The 26,793-nt window shown below is 45.8% G+C and overlaps 1 protein-coding gene across 5 annotated transcripts; it reads right to left on the minus strand.

Annotated features, from left to right (window-relative positions):
- On the minus strand, positions 1-25,143 carry LOC116861165 (zinc finger protein 211-like). Of its 5 annotated transcripts, none has more exons than XM_032847695.1 (5): positions 24,750-25,143; positions 6,615-6,695; positions 2,837-3,077; positions 1,793-1,919; positions 1-1,301 (listed from the first exon to the last, which is right to left on the minus strand). In XM_032847695.1, exons 3-5 carry the CDS (start codon positions 2,867-2,869, stop codon positions 28-30), a joined length of 1,434 nt encoding a protein of 477 aa, XP_032703586.1. In that variant the 5' UTR covers positions 2,870-3,077; positions 6,615-6,695; positions 24,750-25,143; the 3' UTR covers positions 1-27. The 5 variants fall into 5 exon arrangements, with proteins under 5 accessions (XP_032703586.1, XP_032703585.1, XP_032703584.1 ...); XM_032847694.1 differs by having other exon boundaries at positions 2,837-3,106; XM_032847693.1 differs by having other exon boundaries at positions 2,837-3,154.
- Positions 25,144-26,793: the final 1,650 nt, after the last annotated feature.

The following is a 26,793-nucleotide window of genomic DNA, read 5'->3' on the forward strand; positions in this document are numbered from 1 at the left end:
CTGTCCCCCGCAGCTGCAGGCAGGAGGTTATCTGGTGTGAAGTTTTCGGTGTTGAATGATGTGGGAGCTCTGGCTGAAGGACTTCCCACATTCTCCACACTCGTAAGGCTTCTCGCCCGTGTGGACTCTCCGGTGCTGGATGAGGTTGGACTTTTGGCTGAAGGATTTCTCACACTCCCCGCACTTATAAGGTCTGGCTCCCGTGTGAATTCTCTGGTGCTGGTTGAGCGTGGACCTGTGGCTGAAGGACTTGCCGCACTCTCCGCACTCGTAAGGCCGCTCCCCGGTGTGGATGCGCAGGTGCTGGACGAGCTTGCACTTGTAGCTGAAGGACTTGGCACATTCGTTGCACTTGTAGGGCCTTGCTCCGCTGTGGATCTTCTGGTGCTGGATGAGGTTGGAGCTCTGGCTGAAGGAATTCCCACACTCCCCACACTTGTAAGGCTTTTCTCGCGTGTGTACTCTCTGGTGTTTGATGAGGGTCGAGCTGTAGCTGAAGGCTTTCCCGCATTCGCCACAGGCGTAAGGCCTCACGCGAGTGTGAATCTGCAGGTGCTGGACGAGTCTGAACTTGAAGCTGAAGGCTTTTCCGCATTCGCTGCATTTGTAAGGCCTGGCGCCAGTGTGAATCCTGTGATGCTGAATGAGGTTGTAGCTTTGGCTGAAGGATTTCCCACATTCGTTACACTCGTAAGACCTCGTTTCTGGGTAAGCTCTCGGGCAGTGACTAAGGATGGAGCTTTGGTTAAAAGGCTTCTCACAGTTATCCCAGTCGTGGTAACCTTCTCTGGGGTGCAGTTGCTGATGCTGGAAAAGTTTACAGTCATAGCTAAAGGACTTCCCGTGGTCGCTGTACTCGGGTGGACTTTTTCTACCCTGAAAGGAGTCCCCATGTTCAAAGCTGCTGTGAGGCTCGGCTCCTTTGAGAGTGGCCTGGTGCCGGAGAAGGCTCACGATGGCCAGGAAGTCCTTCCCAACTCCCCCACAGGGGAAAGGCTTCCCTGACACGTGCAGTTTGTACCTTGTCACAAGCTCCATGTCCCATCTGAATGGCTTCTCCTCATTGTGCTTCTGGGGCTGAAGATTTGCGTCCAACCACAGTTTCCCACATGCCTCGCAGATGTAGTTCTGCCCACGATGTGCTCCTTGGTCCTCACCCAGGTACAAAATGTCCCTCCCAAGCAAGACACACTTGTCACAGGGCTGAGCTCTCCACACGGATGGAGCTGGACTTGAAGTCCTGCCCATGGACACCTGCTGCACCGAAAGGGCCTCCTCCTCCTCCATTCCGTACCAACAACCTGAAAGCAAAGAAACGTGGGGGAGAAGCTCCTGTTATTCCCCAGGTCCGGCTGATAAAACAGGCCGGAGCCCTGGGACTCAAGTCACAATCGGAAGGAGCACGGCCTCTAGTTCACCCCTCTGCCCCCCAGTGGGCTGCAAGGGACCAGATACCACTGGAGAGACTGGGGGCAGGAGTGGTGCAGGAAGGAGGGGTGGGTTCGGGCCTGAGCACCCTGGACAACCCCTCTAATCCCCAGCTGAAGTGGCTGGGAGAAGGACGAGCAAGTCCGTTCGTGGCCCAAAACAACACCATGTTGCAGATCCACGCAGTCACATCTCGTAAGATGAGCCCCTGGTCTTCCACATAACTTCTGGCCCCAACGAGGAGGAGGGAGAAAACCTGAGCCCGTGCTGGGTCTGGACAGGAGCTGGCCCGGCCCGGTGAGGTCTCTGCCCACAATCCAAATGTGAGAAAATGTGTCAAGCCGGGGCAGGCGGGGAGTCTTACCTAGTGAGATCACAAGTGCGAAGTTCTCCAGCATCACGTCATGGTACAGGCATCTCTGTGTCTCGTCAAGGAGCCCCCACTCTTCCCAGGAGAAGTACACAACCACGTCTTCAAAGGTCACACTACCCTGCCATGAGGGGGAGAGATGAAACCACAAACAGGCAAGCCTTGGTGTCACTTCTCCCTAGGTCTGCAAGGCTGCACCAGCCCCCAACCAGGCACTGTCCCTAAAATCCTCCCCAGTGTAGCCACCAGGTCCAACTGCTGCTCCTAAGTCCCTAATACCCATCAGCTTCCACCCCCCCTTTTATAGCTGCGGGCATCATGAGTGCTCGGCAAGAGGAACCCCACTTCCTAGGGCAGCCTTTAGTCTTCTGGGTTCGAGGACACTACTCATACTGGACTAGAGCCTCCACGAAAAACCTCCCTTTAATATCCAGACACTGGGAATTAGTAATTACCAGCTCACGACCTCTGCCCTTAAATTAAGCTCCTCTACCAGGCTCCAGGTACGGATGCCACAAACCAGTGTCCTTTTCCTGTCCCTTACCTGCGTGTGAGAGGCCCAAGGCAGGACTAGACTCAGTACCTGAAGTTCCCGCAGGCACCTGAGGTGCAACCCCTCACCTCCGCCCCCCGAGTGCCTCCCCAGGGCTCCGCCTGTTCTCTACCTCACTCTTCCCAATAGAGGATCTGGTTCTACTTTAAAAAGGGATTTAAAGCCCAACCGTTTCTCCGGCTTCTGGGGCTGTGATTTACATCTCCACCCCAACCCTCCCACTTTCTGTAGCTACGAGCCTGATAAGGGAAGGACGCCTGCGCGGCCCACAGCTCAGCCACCGCCTCCACCGGTAACCCCCAGGCTGGCGTCCTTACAGGTTTGGTTCCAAAGTGCATCACCTGTAGAGGTGGGGCCCTCGGAGCTCCCGCTGGGACCTGCCCCGTGACTCCGCCTCATGCTCTGCTCGAGGGGCAGACAGGAAGGGGCCCAGGCTGCAGGGACGTAAGCAGGTGCCGAGTTCAGGCCCAGGGGACAGCGTTTACCTGAGCCGGGTCCGCGGGCGCAGCTGCCGCCATGGGACTCCGTGGGAAGAGCAGGACTGGGGGCGGCCCAGGGCCACGGGGACGCCTCCTCTAGTGCTTCCCCAATCACCTCAGCCTGACCCTGCGCTCTGGACCTGCCGAACAGCGAACAGCCCGTCTCCTGGACCTTCATTGGCTCCACGCTGGCGTCGCTGGGCGCAGGGTCCTCTGGGAAATGCAGTTCTCAGCGCTCCACAGGCCTCTGCGAGGGGCGCCACGCGTCAGAACCTCCTGGAACACAGCCGTAGCTGCTCTGCAAGGGGCGCTGTGCCCGGATTCCTGGGGAGTCGGGACGATCCCCTGAATGTTCAACACCGATGTGGTTTTAGACTCCCCGACAGCACGCTCCCAGAGGCTACACGGACTACTCCCGCTGTCCCCAAAGCTCACAAATGCACACGGACCTAGTGTTCCAGAGTCACTCAGAATCACAACTGTGTCTGACTTGGCGGGGGGCGGGGGGGGGGGCGGAGAACGCTGGGAAGAAGGCGACCTCATCTCCTACACTTCTGTTTTCTCCAGACTCACTGCCCATGGCGTGCTTTTGTCCAACGCTGGAAAGCCATGGATTCTGGTCTTTGGTCCAGTTTTGAAGTCACTCACAGAAGGAGTCTGAGGGAGACCCCTTGAGGAAAATGAAAGGGATCTAAAGCTTCTGAAACCCAATTCTCACTTCAGGGCTCTCTCTCCAGACTTTGCAAATGCTCGGATTGTTAAGAGATGTGGGTTATAAAAGGTGTAAAGCTCCAAACCAAGACCACATCCCGTTAGAGATTCATAACTGTGCTCTCTGGCTTCCCGGGCTCCGGTGGGACCTGCTCACCGCCGCGGGGGTAGTTCTGAGCTACTGAGTGCCATGGAGTTGAAGCAGCAAGTAAAACTGTTATTTTATCTGGCTAGGGGGGTTAAAGAGATGAAAACATACTCCTGAACTAAGGTGCCAAAGAGCGTCCCTAATCTGTGTGTATATGAATGACAGGGCGTCAAGGATGCTAAGAGCTTCTCAGTGGAAATGCCATGTAAAGACAAGCCCTCCCACAAGTGTGTGAAGAACATTCCCAAAACAACTACATTCTGGGAGGGGGAAAAACACTAAGTGCACCAAGATTTTTTGGGTTCTAAAGCTTATAAGTCTCTTGTGGAAAAATTTATAGGTTTGACAGTTCCAGGTGATGAACCCCTATCCAAAGAGCCATCTAGAATTTATAAATACTGGTATCTGTTCTGACTGCTCCACCTTCAAGCTTCCTGACACCCCAAAATACGGAAATTATGTCTACTAATAACAGGAGTACATCTATGCATTGTGAGAGGAAGTGTCATGGATATTTTCACCAGGAAGGTATGTTGAAAGCCGAGCTAGGCCTCCTGAGCCCAACAGCTGGCTGAATGGAGCCCAGCTGTGAGTGCAAAAAACCAGTCTTTGAAGAAAATTAAAAGTGCCACTCCAGGGAACACACAAACGGTACAAAAGTAAAACAGCCTGACTACTGATAGAAAGTTCTAGTGGTCTGCAAAGATCAAAGCAGCCCCAACACTCCTTAAGCCAAAACCTAATCCAGAGCAAGGCCTAACTGTCTCCACTTCTAGAAAGGCTGAAGAGAGGTGAGGAGTCTGCAGAAGACCAGCTGAAAGTCAGCAGAGGCTGGGTCCTGAGGCTGAGGGAAAGCAGCCATCTCCACATCATCACAGCACAACGGACAAAGTGCTGACACAGAAGCTGTGGCAAGTGATCCAGAAGATCGAGCTCAGGGCATACCACAGATTTCCAAGGCAGACATAACAGCCTGCGATGGGAAGACACCCTGCATCTAGGCTTTCAGAGCTAGAGAGGTCGAGCCTGGCTTCAAAGGACAGGCCAACTCTCTTGGCGGGGGCCAGCGTTCCTGTATCATTCTGGACGTCCTGGGACCCTTACCAATTGGGCTGAATCTCTGGAACAATAAAGCCGGGTGGAGACACCGTGTTTACAACCTGGTTTACTCACGGAGACCTACTGCTCACTTGTCGGCAATATACCTGGCCACGCAAGAGCCCCGTAGCCCATGGATCAAGAAGTAATTTTGATTTTCAAGTCTTACTGCTTATGAAAAATACAATTTGTAAGTCCACAGAAGTAAAGTGAAAACCTTCTGGAATTTCATTCCAGTAGCCATTCATGGGCAGCAGAGTCCAGTATGAACAGGAGTTTGGAAGAGGTTGATTCCAACCTTCACGGATGACTCTGTGGGGACTTAGAAGAAGTACCAGTAGCTGCAGAGAATCAGAAGTAGAGAAGGTGTGACCGAAAGGCTGCACAGTACAATCTCATGAAAGAACCTGAATGGAAGACCAGAGAAAGGCATTGCTTTGGGTTGCCTGAGGTGGAACTACTCCTGGTAAAGATGCCCGAAGACTGCCAAAGGGACCGTTGATAAAGAATGTCTATAGTGAATGTTTTGTAAGAGGGGGAGTCAACTGTAGGGTAAACTTCATTGTCTGAAGAAACTGCCACAGCCACCCTGAGCCACAAACAAAATGATGAAGACTTGCTGAAACCTCAGTTGAGTGTTTTCTTAGCAAGAACGTATTTCTTAATTAAGGTCTGTATATTGGTTAGGGTTTTTTTTTTTTTTTTTTTTTAAGATTTTATTTATTCACTTGACAGAGATCACAAGTAGGCAGAGAGGCAGGCAGAGAGAGGGGGGGAAGCAGGCTCCATGCTGAGCAGAGAGCCCGATGCGGGGCTCGATCCCAGGACCCTGAGATCATGACCCGAGCCGAAGGCAGAGGCTTTAACCCACTGAGCCACCCAGGCGCCCCAGGGTTTTTTTTTAAATAAGGCCTAATGATTTTTGTACACTTAAAAGACTGCATTGTAAACATAACTTCTTATATGTCCTGGGAAACCAAACACTTCGTTCGACTTGCTTTATCGCAGGTGAGAACCAAACCCATGCCTCTTGTGTTGCTGGTGATGGGATTACAACATGCCCCTCGGGCGTGAGCAGCAGCACGGGCAGAAAGGAGCCTTCCTGGAGCATCCATTATCGGGCAAATGCAGCAACTTCTTAGAAAAGGAGTCTTGACAACCTTCCCCCCCTCAGAACCCGGACAGTTGGAACTGAGATCCAACTATGCAAAACCACATTCTCTCTCTCTTCTGCTCAGAGTGTAAAGGGAAAGAGGTCCCTGCACAATAAATGTAATCTTTCCTCCATCATTCACAGCAACAGATGAAAAATGCCATTTAGACACTGTAGACATTCATAGTCGTCGCAGTCCACCCACACTGTCCCCTCACATGCAACATTTTCACCCAGTGTTTTCATTCAAATCAGCACTGGATTTCTACTGTCAAACTCCCCAAACCTCAAAAAGCCATACATGATATTTTCATGAAATTCCCTTTGAATAATTGCTTACAGAATGGCCTTTTGTATCCTACAACTGCTACTGAACACAGAATGCAAAATTCCCAACAGATTCACTGGCATAGCTTATGAGACTATAAGGATTTTTTAAAGTGTTACTAAATAATTGTGTGTTCTAGAGAGAACTTAGAGCCCAAAGACTGTTGGGAAAAAGATGTTTTGTCTGTCACTGCTAATGAAGTACAAAGACAGGAAATGTGGACACGTTGAGAAACAGGAAGGCAGATGTTCGTGAACCGAGAGCTTGGATTCATAATCGGGGTATCGGGGTTATCTAAAAGGACAAAATATTAGTTGAATGAGTGAAAAGAGTCAAACACACTCACCAGGATCAGGATGGTGCCTATGGCTCTGGCTTCACAGGAACAGAGTCACTGCTGAGAAGGTACTGACCCCTCTGCGTGTATCTGTCAAGAACAAGGACAGTGTGGAGTCAAGCCCAGACCATGAGGCTCAAGCACACGACACATCAACATCATAGATGCTGTCAGTTTTCTACACCTCCTAAGCTTCTCAATTTGTCTGCAACAGCCCAGGGAAAATGCATACATTTTCCCCAATGCTTAGGTTTCTGCTTCTCAACGAAACTGGCGCTCTCATAGGAATGTCTGAAGAAAAGGGTGAGGAATTTCCAAGGATCCCAACTCTAGTCTAAGTGGGAAAGACAACATTGGGACCTAAGTTAGCTGAAACTACCTTATCTACCTTATCAACTTAGCATGCTAAAGGCTGATTTCAGTGACAAAGTCGTTGTACCAGAAAACTTCTTCATTCAGATAACAGTTTCAATTTAATAATAATCATAACAGCAAGTCTTTCATAATTGCAGAGCTATTTCATGTAGAATTATCATCACAGACTCAAACTAGTATCTATCAATTGGGAATTGAATAAATCCTCACAGAGCAGTAGGTTGCTGTGGACAAGATCAATAAACTTTCTCTGCTGCTGACACTTCAGGTCATAATCTTGTATTAAAATATCAGAATGCCATCTGTAATTAGCTGTAACTGTATGGAAGGGCGCCTGGGTGGCTCAGTGGGTTGGGCCTCTGCCTTCGGCTCTGCTCATGGTCTCGGGGTCCTGGGATCGAGGCCCACATTGGGCTTTCTTCTCAGCGGGGAGCCTGCTTCCCCCTCTCTCTCTGCCTGCTGTTCTGCCTGCTTGTGATCTGTCAAATAAATATATAAAATCTTTAAAAAAATAAAAAAAGGGGCGCCTGGGTGGCTCAGTGGTTCAAGCCTCTGTCTTTGGCTCAGGTCATGATCTCAGGGTCCTGGGATCGAGTCCCGCATCCGGCTCTCTGCTCAGCAGAGAGCCTGCCTCCTCCTCCTCCTCTCTCTCTCTGCCTACTTGTGATCTGTCAAAAACAACAACAACAACAACAAAAAACCTTAAATAAATAAATAAAGATAAAATTGTATGGAAAATCAATCTGTGTGGTTATATACTAGTTTTTAAAGCTTAGAAGAATGGTATCCAATTAAGAGGGGAGGGGGGAAAAGTGGAGTGAACAGGATGAAATTTCTTTCATATATTTATGATTAAGTATTTTGAAATAAAATTCCTAAGAATAAAAAAGAGGCTTATATTCACAAATCAATGTTCACAGCATCTACTCATTATATAGCACAACACTAGGAACAAACTTCAACAGACGAGTAACTGAATAAATTCTTTAACACCCGTACAACGGAACACTACTCAGCGGTAGTAAGGAGTGAATGACTGACACATGCACGGAGCGGGACGGATCTCTCGCATGTTCGGTTTCATCGGAAACCCATGTTCATGTGCAGTTCATGAAACTACAGAGATGGAGAACGGATCAGTGCTTTTCAGAGGACAGGGATGGGATGGAGGGTAAGCTGGTGTGAGTGCAAACAGCAGGAGGAAGTTTTGGTGGTCACAGGCCAGTTTTCTATCTTGACTGCACTGGTGGTGATGTGAATCTCTACGTACGGGCAAATTACTGTAATAATACACACGTGCAGTTAAAAATGGCAACACCTGAGTAAGATCTACAGCTGTCTAAGACGTCATTTGGAGAGGTGGGGTGAAGGGAACACGGGACTTTCATACTATTTATGCAACTTCCTGTGAATCTATACTTAAGCTAAAAATAAAATATTACTGTGTATCAAACCTCAAGTTCTAACCAAAGTTAATTTTTTAAAGATTTTAACATTTATTCATTTGAGAGAAAAAGTGAGTGCGCAAGTCAGGGGGCGGGGAAGGCAGAGAGAGAGAGAGAGAGAGAAAGCAGACTCTCCACAGAGCAGGGAGCCCGGTATGGGGCTCGATCCCAGGACCCAGAAATCGTGACCCGAGCTGAAGGCAGACACTTAACCATATCACTGAACCGTATGAGCCACCCAGGTGCCCCGAAAGAGGTTAATTTTAAATTTAATGATATAACTCCTATTAACCACTGAATGAGAGAGAACATTTCACCAACGATGTTGTGAGGCACCTGGGCGGCTCAGTCAGTTGCATGTCCAACTCTCGAAGTCTGGGGGGTCAGGAGACTGGGCTCCCTGTGAGCATGGGGCCTGCTTAAGATTCTCTCTCTCTCCCTCTGCTTATGCGCTCTTCTCACTAAACAAAAATGAAAACAAAATAAAACCAAAGTTTTCTGATGTATGTATCTACTTAGCGGTGTCCATTCCTTTATCAGCACACCTTTACAGATGTGCTGTCCCCAAGTATCATCTTAACGTAAAGAAAACAGGGGCTCTTGAGGAACAGGCAAAATGCGTGAAGGGGAGTGGGAGCTACAGGCTTCCAGTTATGGAATGAGAAGTCATGGCGATGAAAGGTACAGCATCCGGAAACAATCAATGTGGGGGTGCCCAGGGGGCTCACTCGGTTAAGTGCCTCTTGATTACGGTCCTGAGATCAAGCCCAAAGGGCTCTGCACTGAGTGAGGAGTCTACTTGAGACATCTGCCCCCCCCCCGAGGACCCCCTAAAATAACCGTTTAATAAAAACGAATAGTCAGCGGTACTGCAGGAGTGTGCGGCGACAGGCGGTACCACACGGGCTATCACGGTGAGCACTGCACAATGTATAGAATCGCCGAGTGACCACACTGCATGCCCGAAACTAGTACAACACTGAACTCGTGCACCACTGTATGTTAAGTACAATCAAGTTAGTTTGCCTTTTTTTTTTCTTTTTTTTTTTAAAGAACGCATGCATGAAATATGACATTTAGATTTTTGGCCTGCCTCGGCAAGTAGAAAGATGGAGTTAGCACTGGCTGAAATTGGGAAGGCCAGGGAAGGACTGCAAGGAAGTGCAAGAGAAATTTTTGAACATGTGGGGGTCTGTGACAGATACAGATCTGGAAGTTTTCTAGTATTTATACGGTGTGCTATTTATAGTCACGACACTGCATGAGATCAGAAATGAATGTGCAGTCTGAGAATTCAGAAATGACTAATGGGCAAGGGAAAGATGGGAGAGGAAAAGAAATCAGGAATAAAAAACGTCAATTGTGGTAAAACCTTCTGAGAGGAACTTTACACAAAATCTTAGAAGTCATCATTGGATTCAGGAGTTAGCTAATGACAATGGAGTTGTGAGGCTAACAAACCAAGGCGCCCCACAACTAAACCTTTAAGATAAAAATTTTTGAGGAGCCTGCTTCTTCCTCTCTCTCTGCCTCTCTGCCTGCTTGTGATCTCTGTCAAATAAATAAATAAAATATTAAAAAAAAAAAAAAAAAAAAACTAGTGCCCCAAGATGTTAAGACATGGGCGGCATGGTCCTTAGCTGGCATTAGTAACTGACCCTAAATCAGACGGGAGGAATCAGTTCTATTTTGAAAAAAGTAGGTCCATAATAAGACTTGAACCAACTGGGACCTCTGGGTCGTTCAGCAGGTTAAGCATCTGACTTTGGCTCAGGTCCTGATCCCACAGTCCCGGGACTGGGTCCCGCACCAGGCTTCTTGCTAAGCGAGGGGCCTGCTGCTCCCCCAGCTTGTGTGCTCTCTCTGACTAACATTAACAGAAGTTAAACCAATTGGTTTTATGTAAGAAAGCAAAAACTGTTTTCAAATGGTGATTTCTTTGTTCTTTGTATTATGGGAGCAGAATATCAAGGGACAGAGGGGAGTAATACTGGAAACGTAATGAAATAACATTTAGATTTCCTGGACCTGCCAAAAGTTTACTGGATCTACTGAGTCAAAAGCTGAAACCCAAAGATGCAATTAAGAGACGGAGAGAGGCTGCCAGAGCCAGGGACGTCTGCGCCCAGGGCTTGGGAAGTTCTAAGTGACAGATCCACTGTGACTGGGCTCCTTATCTGAGAGTACTGAAATACTTACAATTATTAAGAGCGTTTAGAGGAATAGATCCTAGGTTTCCTGAATATTCCCCAACTACATGAAGTCAAGGTTGAAGGTGGTGGCAGCACTAAGACTAACAAGGAAATTGCTACTTGGAGTCTTTCTAGTAAAGGGAACGGTGAGATTTTAGAACAGGAATAACGCAACCCTGGATTTTACATCTCTAAAAAGCAGGGAACGTGTGTGCGACCCAAGCTGGGGGCTGTGGAAGTCTCCTTCAAGCCAGCATCCCGCTCTGTGCAGCGAGCAGCTGGTGTGTGGAGGGGCGCCACGTGTGCCAAGACTGACTGTGGTGGGTGCGCGTCCGCTCCCCCCAACGGCCGCCACTCGGGTGGGGGGGCGCTGGAAGGAGCGCGCTGGCTAGAAACAGAAGCAGGAATTACACCTCCTGCTGCAAGCTGCAAACAGATGACAAGGCGCCATGGAGAGGACACTGCGCCCCTCTGAAACTTTCTTACACACAAAGAAAAAGGAAAGATTTCCAAAAGCCTTTAGCCTTGTGGATGTCAGATCACAGATTATGTATTTGGGAAAAGTACTTCTGTTTCACAAATGTATTCTCCTTAAAACCAAATAGGACTACTCAGACACTGCCTAAGCAAACTGAGATCTCTCTGCCGGAGTTTCTTTGTTCTCAAACAGCCGCACGAAATGCTTGCTGCCAAGTCCTTTCAGGACGGCCTTATTTAAAACAGCAACAGCCACTCTTTTTGGTATTTATGTTTTAATTTCCCAGAACACCAAATGCTGCAAAATGCACTCTAACGTACAGTTGGACATGTTTTGACAGCTTAATCACAAATTCACCAACTAAAATAAATGTACAGAACAGCCCCATCTCTCCACAAGTCCTCCACCCGCTTTGCAGAAAGTCGTGCTCCCTACCCCCGAGTTCTGAAACCCTACGTGCTGTCTGCCTCAGGTTTTAGGCACATCTTTTCCAGGGCGTCTGGTAAGGGGAATCAAACAGGATACAGCCCTTCTACTCAAAACAATGAACTGGTTTTTGTCTTGGTTTTTAATTTTTTTTTATTTTTTTTTTTAAAGATTTTATTTATTGATTTGACAGAGAGAGATCACAAGTAGACAGAGAGGCAGGCAGAGAGAGAGAGAAAGAGAGGGAAGCAGGCTCCCTGCTGAGCAGAGAGCCCAATGCGGGACTCGATCCCAGGACCCTGAGATCATGACCTGAGCCGAAGGCAGTGGCTTAACCCACTGAGCCACCCAGGTGCCCCTGTCTTGGTTTTTTAAAGAGATTTTATGTATTTATTTGAGAGAGCACGCACTTGAAGGCAGAAGGAGCAGAGGGAGAAGGACAAGCAGACTCCACAGCGAGCACGGAGCCCAATGTGGGGCTCGATTCCATGACCCTGACAGCACGATGAAGTCAGAATCGAGTCAGATGCTTAAACGACTGAGCCACCCAGGCGCCCCATACAACATCTCATTTGTGGGATGTCTGGGTGGTTCAGTCGGTTGGGCGTCTGCCTTCGGCTCAGGTTGTGATCCCAGGCTCCTGGGATCAAGTCCCACATTGGGCTCCTTGCTCAGTAGGGAGCCTGCTTCTCCCTCTGCCTGCTGCTCCCCTTGCTTGTGCATGCTGTGTCTCTCTCTCTCTCCAGTAAATAAAATCTTAAAACAACAACAACGCATTTGTGATTCACCCTTGTTTTGACGGGGATCAGTAGTTCATTCTCTGTAATGCCAAGCAGGCTTCCATTGCACAGATGTACCATGGTTTATCGACTCCCCAGCTGCAGGACATATGAATCATTTCCAGTTCCAGATATCGTGAATATAGTCACAATAAACACTGTCTATAGTTTTTTGTTTCAACTTAGGATTGAGTTGTTATGTGTAAACATATATCTAACTTAAAAAAAAAAAACTGCAAAAAATTATTCTTCAAGGTAGATGTACCTTTTTGCATTGCCAGCAGCAAGTACCTGAGAATACCGATTTCTCTACCTCCATTTCCAGACAATTTCAGATCACAGAAAGGTGTCCCTGCAAACTGCTGTGGTTCCACAGCAAGTGTGTTTGCTACGAGCATTAGTACGGATGCCTGCGTGATACTTTCGTGTGTAGGTACATGTTTGCATGTTTGTGGGTAGGCAGGGAAAGGGAAGGGACAGGAAGGGTACTGGTAGGTACTCCGAAAGCTATCAAACGGTGTATCATAAAAGATTTGGTGGTTCTGACTCAAAGTAGTACATTTACAGAACTACATCAAGACCCCAGAATGTTTTCCAAGTCATTCCTAAGGTTTTCCCAATAGCCTGAAGCTAACTGGACACTTAGCCCGCACACCAGTACCGCGTGTGCTGTCAGGTCTCATCCTGTTTTATCCTACCAGCAGTCAGCTGAGTGATAAATGCCTGTTTCTTTTTATCCGTATTATGGAGAATAACCAGGGTTCTAAAAATAGCAAAACGTGCTCACAGTGCTTTCTAGTATACCTTGAGTTCCCTGACAGAGCACAGGATACCCAGCTTCCTGTGAATTTCAGGCGAAGAACAAATAATTTTATAAGGCATATTGCATGGGACATAGAGTAAAAAATAAAAAAAAAAACTGTTCACCTAGAATTCACATTTAACTGAGTGTCTTGTATTTTTATTTCCTAAATCTGGCAACTCTAAGTATTCTGCTTATGCACTATTTCAACTATTGCTTAAACAATACAAATTTACTATACGACAGTTCTGGAAGTCCAAAGTCCAAGAAGTCTCCCTGCTATCAGCAGGGCTGACATCCTTTCCAAAGGCTCTAGGAAAGAGTTCATCTCTTTTCTCATTCTTCAGAGTGGCTTCGCAGCTCCGGGCTCACGGCCCTTTCCATCTCAAAGCCAGCAATGGCGAGCTGAGTTGTTCTCACCCCGCATCACTTGGACACTTTCCATTTTCTGCCTATCAGTTCCCCAACCAAGAACCCGTTTGATCACACTGGGCAGGCTCAGGTAATCCAGCATCACCTCCCACTTCTAGGCCAGTTGATTAGCTCCCTTAACTCTACTCACTACTACCTTCACTCTCCTTTGCTGTGTAATCTGACCCTTGAGACAAGATGTGTAAAGGCAACATTATCCTACTTATCCCGCTGGCTTAGAAAGTGTTTTAACTCTCCAAACCCAGCACAAACATTCCCTCTCATTAGGAACAACATTAGGGTCATAAGGATTTAGGAATATTTGGTGCTGGATCTTCCTTAGTCCCTCACAGTATGACGGTGACTCCAGCAACTCCATCTTTTTAGGGGGTTTCTGCTGTATCCTTCACTGCATTACTGACACCATGGAACACAGGAAGAGAAAAAAGAAACCCCCTCTTCTTCAGGATTCTATGCTAGTAGCTACAATTTCTCCCCCTTATTGCTTTCAACCTAACCATTCTCTTCAGATACTTTGTCTTGCTAGAAGTAAATGTATTTTTTATTTATCTGTATTTTTATGGTTCTATGAAGCTATTATAACTGAACACATTTAAAGTGTACACTGTAGGGGTGCCTGGGTGGCTCAGCGGGTTAAGCCTCTGCCTTTGGCTCAGGTCATGATCTCAAGGTCCTGGGATGGAGCCCTGCATCAGGCTCTCTGCTCAGCGGGGAGCCTGCTTCCTCCCCTCTCTCTGCCTGTCAAATAAATAAATAAAATCTTTAAAAAAAAAAAAAAAAAACCAAAGACAAAGCAGGGGAAGATGGCAGAGTAGGAAGAGGATGGCTCACCACCCACAGATGCATCCAGCCAACAACTACATATAACACAACTCGCTCTGACAATGATCTTAAGACTAGAACACTTATTCCACAGCTGAATACAAAAAGCCAAATAGAGGATACCTGCGTGGCTCACTTGTTAGGCATGTGCCTACGGCTTGGGTCGTGATCCCAGAGTCCTGGGATGGAGCCCCACATCAGGCTCCCTGCTCTGCAGGTAGCCTGCTCTCCCTCTCCCAGAGGTCTCTGTCAAATAAATAAAATCTTAAAAAAAAAAAAAAAGCCAAATTGAGTAGGGTAGGAGGGGTGACAGATGTTGTGCAGAACCAAACACCTAGCATGGCAAGCCACAAGTGGGAAGGGTATCACAGGCACACAGGTCCTCCCTAAAGAGTAAGAGGCTCCAACCCCACACAGGGCACCTCCTGGCCCTGGGGACCTGAACACAAAGATAAGCCCCATGAAGTCTGACTTTGAAAATGAGCAGAGCTTAACTCTGAGATATATGAAAATCAGCAGGGCTAAACTATGGTAACGGCAGAGCCAGAAGGCTATCGGAAACTGAGATTCTGTTCTTAAAGGGCCACCATATTGTAACACTCCGTCTGAAAGCTAGCGCAAAAGGCAGCAGCTTGAAAAGCACCTAGGTCACACATGAAGATTTACTGACTAATTGTGGAACATGTGCCAGAGGAGCAAGGCTCTGTAGAAGCCTTCTCAAGAAAAAGATGTTCTGGCGGAGACCATTCTTCTGGCATTCCTTCAGCCTAGCTGGCCAGATGCCTGTGGGAGCCAGATCTGACCCTCTCCCTCTACATTGCTAGCACTGCTCCCCCCACCCTAGTGTTCCCTTGCAAACCTGCCCCACCTAAGCTACCTATCCCCCAGCAGGCACCCCTCCCCCAAAGCAGCTCCTATGCTGCCGCAGAGCATGGGCACCCCCGGCTGGGACCGGCACCTCTCCAAAGTCACTCTTGCCCCAGGGAGGAGGGAATCCTCCCTCCCCCAGCACACCAGCAACAGCTACAGCGAGGTTATCTCAGCCAGCCTAAGCAGGGGCCAGCCCCGTCCACTAGGGGGCTTACAGGAGCCATGGCCGGTTACTGCAGAGGCTGCCAGCCAGCCCACAGACCGCATGCCTGCCAGAACAGTCTCTGACCATTTACAAAAGAGCTTAAAAAGCACACTCAGGGGTTATACCCCACAGTGACTGGCTCTGGGGACTGGGGGGACTGCACCACTGGGACCCACAGAATGCCTTCGACATAAAGGCCATTACTTTCAAGACCAGGACCTGTAACTGACCTAATACATGCAAACAAACAAAGAGTCAGACAAAACACAGACAGAGGAGTATGTTCCAAATGAAATAAGACAAAACCTCAGAAAAGAGAACTCAATGAAACAATCTACCTGAGAAAGAGTTCAAAGTAATGGTCCTAAAGACACTCACTGGTCTTGACAGAAAAGTGGATGAGTTCAGTGAGACCTTCAATAAAGAGATACAAAATATAGGGGCACCTACCTGGGTGGCTCAGTCAGTTATGCATCTGCCTTCGGCTCAGGTCATGATCCCAGGGTTCTGGGATTGAGCCCCACATTGGGCTCCCTGCTCAATGGGGAGCCTGCTTTGCCCTCTCCCATTCCCCCTGCTACTGTTCCCTCTCTTTGTTTCCCTGTCAAATAAATAAATAAATAAAATCTTTAAAAAAACAAAAACAAAAACCAAGGCCCATCTACATGCTGCCTACATCTATACGCTGCCTACAAGAGACTCACTTCAGACCTAAAGACGCGCAGACTAAAAATGAAGGAATGGAAACACATATTCCATGCACATGGAAGTGAAAAACAAGCTGGGGTAGGAATACTTATAAGTTTAAGACATGGATTGTAATAAAGAGAAAGAAAAGCACTGCATAATTATAAAGTTGATCCAACAAGAGGATATGACAATTTTAACTATCTATGCAACCAACAAAGGAGCACCTAAAAATATGAAGCAAACATTAGCAGACACAAAGGGAAACTAACAGAATACAATAATAGAAGGGGACTTCAACACTCCATTCACATGGACGGACAGATCACCCACACAGAAAATCAACAAGGAACAGTGGCTTTAATCAATAAACCACACAGACTTAACAGACATATACAGAACATTCCACCCCCAAACAGAAGAATACACATTCTTTTCAAATGCACATGGAACATTCTCCAAGTCAAATCACATATTAGGTCACAAAACAAGTCTCAATAAATTTAAAGACTGAAATCATATCAAGTATCTTTTCCAACCACAACAGTATGAAACTAGAATCAATTACAAGAAAAAAAAATGGAAAAAAACCACAAACACATGGAGGCTTAACAACACACTACTAAAGAGGAAGTCAAAGAAGTCAAAAAGGAAATTGAAAAACAACTGGAGACAAATGAAAACAAATACAAGACTTCAAAATCTTTGGGAGGAAACAAAAGCAGTTCTCAGAAGGAAGTTTATAGCAATACAGACCTACCTCAAGAAGCAAGAAAAATCTCAATCTAACCTTATACCTAAAGTAACTAGAAAAAGAACAAAAACCAAAGTTAGTAGAATGAAAAAAATAATGAAGATCAGAATGAAAATAAATGAAATAGGGGGGCCTGGGTGGCTCAGTCAGTTAAGTGGCTGCCTTTAGCTCAGGTCATGATCCCAAGGTCCTGGGATCAAGCCCCGCATCGGGCTCCCTGCTTAGCAGAGAGCCTGCATCTCCCTCTCCCTGCTGCTCTGCCTACTTGTGCACTCTTCATCTGCCCAATAAATAAATAAAATCTTAAAAGAAAAGAGGTGTGCCTGGGTGGCTCAGTGGATTAAGCGGATGCCTTCGACTCAGGTCATGATCTCAGGGTCCTGGGATCAAGTCCCACATCGGGCTCTCTGCTCAGCAGGGAGACCGCTTCCCTTTCTCTCTCTGCCTGCCTCTCTGTCTACTTGTGATCTCTGTCAAATAAATAAATAAAATCTTAAAAAAATAAAAAATAAAAAAAGATTAAGGAAACCAAGAGCTGGTTCCTTGAAAAGATAAACAAAGTAGATTTAGACAGACTCATCAAGGCAAAAAGAGGACTCAAATAATCAGAAATGATCAAGAACTTATGGGTGCCTGGGTGGCTCAGTTGGTTAAGCGACTGCCTTCAGCTTAGGTCATGATCCTGGAGCCCTGGGATCAAGTCCCCACATCGGCTTCTTGCTGGGAGTCTGCTTCTCCCTCTGACCCTCCCCCTTCTCATGCTCTCTCATTCTCTCCCTCTCTCAAATAAATAAAATCTTAGAAAAGAAAGAGGCCTTACAACTGACACCACAGAAATATAAAGGATTAATTATATACCAACAAACTGGACAACCTAGAAAAAATGGATAATTTCCTAGAAAAATATAACCTCCAAGACCAGATCACAACAAAATCAGAAATTTATACACTGTTAACTAGTCACAAAACTAAATCAGTAACCAAGAAACTCCCAACAGGGGGCGCCTGGGTTGCTCAGTCAGTTAAGCACCCAACTCTTATTTTGGCTCAGGTCACAATCTCAAGGTCATGAGAATGAGCCCTACATTGGGCTCTGTGCTGGGCGCGGAGCCTGCTAAGAGTCTCTCTCTCTGCCCCTCCCTCCACCACCCCCACCCCTACAAACAACCCACAACTCCCAATGAACTAAAGTCCACGACCCAAATGATGTGGGAAACAGGCAGAAGAAAAATTATTAAATGTCCTTCCCCACTGACAAGCCCTTGAAACAGGCACAGTGACATTCCTCTAGGGACTCAACTGCCTCCACCTTAACACTTGGCAAAGGGCAAAGGGCAATCATAGCCTGACCAACCCCCAACCAGGATCCTGCAAGTCTACTTTAACAATTCCTTGGGAAGCTTCCTGTATCTCTAAACCCTCCAAGATGCGCACTGACAATCATTCCCAAGCATTTGACCCACTGAAATACATCTAAAGAGTCTCATAACAAAGGTTTTATTACTGATAATGAATCACCTTTTCCCCAACAACAGCTAGCCCCTCAAGGTCCTGGAAACCTTGCTCCCAAAATTCCTCAGAGACTTACGCCATCCCTGACCCCCTCCCAACTTGCAAGCATATAATGGACCACTCCTCACAAACCCCGGGCAGCAGCTCCTTCTGCCCACCGGTCCTGTCCTCGTGCTTTAATAAACCACCATTTTGCACCAAAGAGGTCTCAAGAATTCTTTCTTGGTCATTGGCTCCAGACCTCACTCACCCCACCGAACCTCACCTATGTTCTAAGACTTCATCACAGTGGCTTCACAGGTGAATCCTACCAAACATCTATTTTTTTAAATATTTATTTTACAAGTAGGCAGAGAGGCAGGCAGAGAGAGGGAGAGAGAGAAGGAAGCAGGCTACCTGCTGAGCAGAGAGCCCGAATCAGGACTTGATCCCAGGACCCTGAGATCATGACCTGAGCTGAAGGCAGAGGCTTTAACCCCCTGAGCCACCTAGGCACCTGTACCAAACATTTAAAGAAGTGTTAGCACCGATCCTTCTCAAAATACTACAAAAATATAGAAAAGGAATTCTTCCAACTTCATTTCTTAAAGTTAGCCATTACCCTGATACCAAAACCAGATGAACACACTACAAAACCAGAAGATTACAGACCGAACAAAATCCCTAATGAACACAGATGCAAAAGTCTTCAACAGATTACCAAATTAAATTCAACATACATTAAGAATATCATTCAATCCCAAAATGAAGTGGGATTTATTTCAGGAATGTAAGGATGATTCAATATCTGAAAATCAATCAATGTAACAAACATATTAACAAAATGAAAGATAAAAATCATATTATCATCTCAATAGGTGCAGAAACAGCATTTGACAAAATTTAACATTCGTTCATAATATAAACTCAATTAAGTGGGTTCAGAGAGAAATACCTCAACATAATAAAGGCCACGTTTGAAAAAAATGACAGCTAACATCATATTCAATGGTGAAAAGCTTCAGCTTTTAAATAAAAGTTTTAAATAAATAAATAAATAAATAGTGTTGGGAAAACTGGGTAGCTACCTACAATAGAATGAAACTGGGCCACTTCCTTACACCATCCACAAAAATAAGCTCAAAATGGATTAAAGACCTAGACGTAAGTCCTGAAACCATATAACTAAAAGAAGACATATGCAGGAATTTCTTTGACATCAGCCTTAGCAACACTTTATTCTAGATATATCTCCTCAGAAAGGGAAATAACAAAAATGAATTGGGACTACATCAAAGTAAAAAAATTACACAGAGCAAAGCAAACCATCAACAAAACAAAGAGGCAACCTACTGAATTAGAAAAGATATTTGCTAATATATCCAATAATATCCAAAATATATAAAGGGGTTAATATCCAAAATATATAAAGAACTCACACACCTCAACACCAAACCCCCCAAACAAGCCAATTAAAAATTGGTAGAAGACCTAAATGCACATTTTTCCAAAGAAACATACAGATGGCTAACAGATATGAAAATATGCTCAACATCCCTAATCATCAGGGAAATGCAAATCAAATCCACAATGATTTATCACCTCACACCACTCAAAATGGCTAGTATCAAAAAGACAACTCTTGTGCATTGTGTGTGTTTGGGAGTTGGGGGGGATATGTAAAGTGGTGCAGCCACTCTGTAAAACAGTATGGAGGATCCCTAGAAAAACAAAAATAGAAATATATATAATCCTGTGAATTGTGTAAGACTGATGATTCACAGATCTGTACCCCTGAAGCAAATAATACACCATATATTAGTAAAAAATAAATACTTTAGTACTTAAAAAAAAAAAAAAGAAAAGGAAATATATACAAAAAGAAAAAAGAAATATATACGATCCAGTAATTCCAATTCTGCCAATTCCAATTCAGGGTATCTGCCTGAAGAAAATGAAAACACTAATTCAAAAAGATATACACATCCCTGTTTACCACAGTATTATTTGCAATAGATAAAATATGGACCCAGGCTAAGCGTCCACTGATATATGAATGAATAAAGATGTGAGGTGTCTGTGTATATATGCACCCAAGAGTATATTACTCAGTCATTTAAAAAAAAAATGAAATCAGGGGCGCCTGGGTGGCTCAGTGGGTTAAAGCCTCTGCCTTCGGCTCAGGTCATGATCCCAGTGTCCTGGGATTGAGCCCCACATCGGGCTCTCTGCTTCGCGGGGAGCCTGCTTCCTCCTCTCTCTCTCTGCCTGCCTCTCTCTGCCTACTTGTCATCTCTGTCTGTCAAATGAATAAATAAAATCTTAAAAAAAAAAAAAAATGAAATCATGAGGCACTTGGCTGGTTCACTGGTAGAGCATGTGACTCAATCTCCAGGTCATGGGTTCAAGTCTCACTTTAGGCATGGAGATTATTTAAAAAAACAAAACAAAACATCTTGCCATTCACAACATGGATGGATCTAAAAGGTATTATGCTAAGTGGCATAATAAGTCAGAGAAAGACAAATATATGATTTCAGTCATGTGTGCAATCTAAAAAACAAAAACAATCAAGCAACAGCAGTAACAAAAGCAGCTTATAAATAAAAAAAGGAGCCTACTGAGCAGGGAGCCTGATGTGGGGCTCAATCCCAGGACCCTGGGATCGTGACCTGAGCTGAAGGCAGATGCTTAATGACTGAGCCACCCAGGTGCCCCTTAATTTTAATGATTTTAAAAGTGCACAGTGGTTAAGTCATTATGGGTTTAATTTTTCCTTTCCAATATCTTTTTATGTAACTTTTTGCCATAACTTCCTTTGGAAATATCTGTTCACATTTTTTGCTTGTTCTTTTAAAAAATTATAACTATTGATATTCCTTATTTTAGATACTTGTCTTGTTGGATATCTTTTGCAAATAAAGTCCCAATCTTCTGCTTCTGGGCCTGCCATAATGCATATACTGGTCAGTTGGCTGGTATCCCATAAGTCCCTTAACAGTGACTCCTCTGCCTTGACAATTTCAAATGTCCTGTCTTCAAGTTTACAGATTCTTTATTCTACCTGATCAAGTCTGCTACTGAACCCCTCTAGTAAATTTTCCAGTTTAATTGTTGTATTGTTCAGCTCTAGGATATCTGGTTTGTTCTCTTTTACAGTTTCTATCTCTGTTGATATTCTTACATTGTCCATGAATTGTTTTCTGATATTGTCGTCTGTGTTCTCTTAAGTCACTGAGCATCTTTAGGACAGTCGTTTTAAATTTCTGTCAAGTAAATTTCTGTCAAGTAATTTAAATTTCTGTCAAGCCTACATTTTTATAGGGCTAGTTTCCAGGTTCTTTCAATTGAGCCACGTTTCCTTATTTCTTTGTATGCTCTGCATTCTTTTGTCAAGATCTGGGCATCTGAAAAAACAGCAAACACTTCCAATCATTAAGAACTGTGCCTGTGCAGGGGAAGACCTTCATAATCTCCCTAGCTCAGAAGTTCTGGGGTCACTCAAATCTCTTCTATGAATGCATATTCCCTGTGCTGTGTCTGTTAACTACAGCATATATGATCACCTTTAAATATCTTAGTTTCCTAGAGAGGCTCTTCCTTGCTTCTTTTTAGAAGCCACAGCCACTTCCTGCCCCACAGGACAAGCATCTCCCTGGCCTCATGTTACCTACTGCATGGTATCCAGAAAGGTTTTTGTAAACCCAGTCAAGACCCAACTGATCCTCTGATGAGCCTCACGGTCAGAGGCAGCTCTGAAGCCTGCTATGTAGTTCTCCCTGCTTAAGTCTGTTTCCCCCAACAACCACCACAGCCCAGAATGACCTGCAGATTTCAGATACCCATGGCCTCTTCCCATTTCTGTGCTGCGCTTGCTGTGCCTTCTGCAGTCAGAACTTTCCTCTTTTGACTTAGTCCTTCATTCAAAGTGCAGCTCCACCAGTCACCCACCTGAGTTGCAAAAGTTCTCACAGATTTGCTGCTAACCTAATCCTCCAGCCTGAATGAAATATCCCAAGCCCCACCAAAGTTGCCACAAAATCCACAAAGTCCTTTGAGTGAAATAAACACTAGCTCCAAGGACTGAGTATTAACGTGCCAACTCCTATGCCTCTCTATCCATCTCATGTCCACTCTTCTACTAGTACCCTTCATCGGCTCTGAGTCTACCCTGTCCTTGACATTTTCACCCTTTGTGCCACTTACTTCACTAAGTTAAGTATGTGAAAACTCAAAGCCATCAACCAGATATCCAAGCAAGAGGCCCACTTCTCAGCCACCACCTTTCCTTTCCTAGTCTGAAAATGGTTTTACCATCATTATCTAGAGATTGCACCTCCCAAATATAACTCACCTACCTGGACATATACGGTTGCCACCATATGTTGGATGTTTCCATCCTGAACCCCTCCCCAGAATTCCAGATGTGGGTGTCTGGCTACCTACTTGATGCTCTCACTCACTGGTCTCTGAAACACCTCAGATCTTAAAATAGCCAACAGAAAGTTACTGATATCCCCAGTTAAAATTACTCTATGATGAATTTCCCCTTATCTGCTGGAATTTTCATCCTTCCTGTTGTTTAAATCAAAACCTTTGGGTCAGGGGCGCCTGGGTGGCTTAGTGGGTTGAGGCCTCTATCTTCGGCTCAGGTCGTGATCCCGGGGTCCTGCTCAGCAGGGAGCCTGCTTCCTCCTCTCTCTCTGCCTGCCTCTGTGCCTACTTGTGATCTGTCAGATAAATAATCAATCTTTAAAAAAGATTCGGGTCATCTCCAAATCCTGTGCTTCACTTTCTCACTGTTCCAGAAAAAAAATGTTTATGCCCCCCCAAATTTGTATTTTGACACTCTACACCCCCCCCAACTAAACTTATGGTATTAGGAGCTGGGACCTTTGGGTGGAAATTAGGAAGGAGGCCCTCACTAGACACAAAACCTGACTATGTAAGCATCCTGATCTTGGACTTCTTGCCTCCAGAGCTGTGAGAAATAAATTTCTGAAATTTATAAATTGCCGAGCTTGTGGTATTTTGTTATAGAGCAATACTAAGAGACCAATCATGTGACTTCCCCTGCACATCAGGAAATCCAACTGACTCTTGATAAAAACTGATCCAGAGTCCAGCCACTTCTAAGCCACCACTCTGTCCCATGAACCCTCAACTGGACCACTACAGTGGACTCCACCCTCGTTTTGCTTCCTCTTCCCTCATCCTCACAATCTGTTCACTACCATGCAGGCGGAAGAAGCCTGTTAAGACCTGGCTAAGAACATCTCCCTTCTCGAACCCAAAGTTCCCATCACCTCCAGTACAGGTTACCAAATTCTCAGGCTGCCATTCTGGTCCTGAATCCCATCTTACTGCTCCTACCTGAAGGAAAGGGAAGCTATGGTTTCCTTAATGCTCCCAGATTACCTCCACAAATGTTTTTACAGCCCTGTATTGAGATAACCTTTCCACACCTGTTTATATCAAGTGTCCCAAATGGAAATACCCCCATATAATTCCCCATATGGACCCAAGGCAGAGGCTTGGGGTTTCCCCAGGGTCCCTAGACCCAAGGTCTGGAAGAATGGCACGTAGTCCCTGCACACTACAGTGGAGAATACAGGAGTGGGAGTAGGAGCCAGTGAGGGACTAGGAACCCTACACATACTTGTGTAGGTTCCATAAGTGCGTCTGAAGCCATGTTTTAACCGGCAGGATATAGATGAATACATGTCGGGTTTCAGTGGGCTCAGGCTCTTCTGTGTACCCATGCCTGGCCGGTAAGCGAGTGAATTTATGACTGGAGTCTACCTTTTATATCTCAGAGTTTCGTCTTACTAGCTCTGTGTCCTCGAAAAAGGAGCCAACCTCCTAATGCCTCAATGTCTCCATCACTCTCCTTCCGTCTGTTTTTCCAATCAGTAGCCTTCGATAAGCCTTAAAATCCTAATGTCATTCGTGTCGCTCCTTTGTTTACAATTATCCACAGCTGCCAGAGTCCTGAGCACGCAGGCAGCACCCTCGGCCTGCTCCTCCAGGTGAGACTCCGCCTCAAACACTGCTCCCCTCAGGCACAACCACCCCCAGCTGTCCCGAATGTTCCCAGCTCAGCGGCACCCCCACGCCTTTGCAGAGGTCGGTTCCTCTGCCTGCAACACTCCCCCACACCTAATCACAACAGTGAAATTAAACGTTCCCCATAACTAATCACCAGTGAAACAAAACCGGGAAGCTGAGATGTCATGTTTATTCAGAGTCATTGTCAGAAACGGGACCCCACCTACTAGTGCCTCGTTATCCTAGAGTGACGTGGGATGTGAGGACATGAGCCGGCGCCCCTCAACCGGAGCTTTAGGATCTGGGTGGCGGTGAGGGGCGGAAAACGCAGCATTTACCTGAGCCGGGTCCCTCAGCGTGGCTGCCGCCATCCGGGCCTGTGGGCGGAGCGGGGCCCGGAGCGGGCAGGCGGTTCTTATACCGGCCCTGGTGCGGGGCACCCCGGGCAGCGTCGCCTCGCCTCAGACCCGCCTCTGTATGGCGGGGTCAAAGACTCCTCTGACTCCTTCTCTTGCAAGTCACCTCGCACACACCCAGCGCTCCGGAACTTCTGCCCGCATGAACACCGGGAAGAAGCCAAAATGACCGCCCGGAGGAGGACGCCGGAAGTCCCGCCCCGCGTTCGGTGTCACACACGGAAGACGCCTGTTGTGAACCTTCATTGGTTCAGCGAGGCGGCCGTTAGGCGCGGAGCATACAGGGTAATGTAGTTCCCACGGATTCAGACGCCGTGGGTAAGGGTGCTCGGCAGCCGACCCGCAGTAGATTTTCGACCCGGAAGCTGCGTTGGGAGATGCCGTCTAGGAGTCCAAGAGATTAGAAGGGTCTTTGTCTCTTCTTAAAGGAGAACTCAAGTTTTGGAGGGAGTGTTGTGTGTTGCTTGTAGCTGTTCACCCAAGAGTGCAGGGACGTGTTCTTCCGGACTCCGTGAAGCTCCGCTTGCTCCCAAAAGCTAAACATATTTCAGATACTCCCAAAGGCTACAGATTCAAATACGCTTACCATCCGTAGTCATGCAGGCTCAACACGTCACGTTGCAATTCAAATCCATACACAATGAAGTCAGTGTTACACTTGGTTTTATCAGTTGCTCTATGTTTGATCAGGACGACAGAAAAAACCAGATTGGGTCATGACAGGAATTATCGAAGAGGAATGTTGGACTACCCCGAAGCAGGAATACAAAGCTGATCTCTGTAATTACCATAGAAGGTATCTCCCTTGACTGTACAGTAAATTACTGTGTTCAACTTAGCAACACGTGTATCTATTTAGTATCTCTTTTTGGATAGACTGAAAGTCACTACCTTTTGAAAATCTGACATCTATCTCAACAACAGAACTGTGAAAGACGTGCTATTCTGATAGCGGACGGTGGCTTCAAGGTTTACAGGTGTTAGTACGTATGAAAAGGGTGCTCTGATTTCCAAAATGCAGAGGGTAACTTAAATCTCTATGCTCATCTCATTACTGGAAAGTGGTTATCATTTCCCCAGCGATTACAGGGAGTTTTCTTTTTTTTTTTCTTAATACTTTTTAATTTTATTTTATTTATTTATTTGACAGAGAGAGAGATTACAAGTAGGCAGAGAGGCAGGCAGAGGGAGAGAGAGGAGGAAGCAGGCCTCCCGCTGAGCAGAGAGCCCAATGCGGGGCTCGATCGATCGGAGGACCCTGGGATCATGACCTGAGCCGAAGGCAGAGGCCTAACCCACTGAGCCACCCAGGCGCCCCTATAGGGAGTTTTCTGCATAAGGAATTGACATTATCCAAGAAAAACAGCTATAAAATGCAAATTACACAAAGCTACTGACAATGGCTCTATAATGATTCAGAGATTGTCAGAAATGTCTCAGTGGAAATACCAGTGAATGATAAAAATGTGAAGATCTTAGAGAAATTGTAGCAGTGATGTCTGAGAAAAGATATAGTTAAGCTGAGTATGTGACTAAAACAATCATTCTGATGACTTTGTCTCCTGAATTTGATTCTTATCCATTCCTGAAAGTAAGTGATACCAACATTCAGGGAAAGCTAACAGGGACATTAGGAATATGTCGACTTGTGAAAATATAAATATATAAAATATATTATATATATATATATAAAATATATATAAATATATATAAGAAATATATATATTTTTATATATAAATATATAAAAAATATAAAGGGAAGCTAAAGTGTCTTGCTTATTCACTGTTCTAACAAATAATCAATGAGTGTTTGGCTTCAAGAACTTATTGTAGATGCAAAGGAGACATCTGGACACAACAGGAAAAAGACCCCTGCCCTTCTGGGGGTTATATTATATACAAGGAGGTCACAGAATTCATGAAAGAAGAAATCCTAAATCATATAGCATCTTGGAATGTGGTAGGC

This window comes from Lontra canadensis, unplaced genomic scaffold, assembly GCF_010015895.1.
Source record: "Lontra canadensis isolate GAN:19392208 unplaced genomic scaffold, GSC_riverotter_1.0 scaffold191, whole genome shotgun sequence".
NCBI lineage: Eukaryota > Metazoa > Chordata > Mammalia > Carnivora > Mustelidae > Lontra > Lontra canadensis.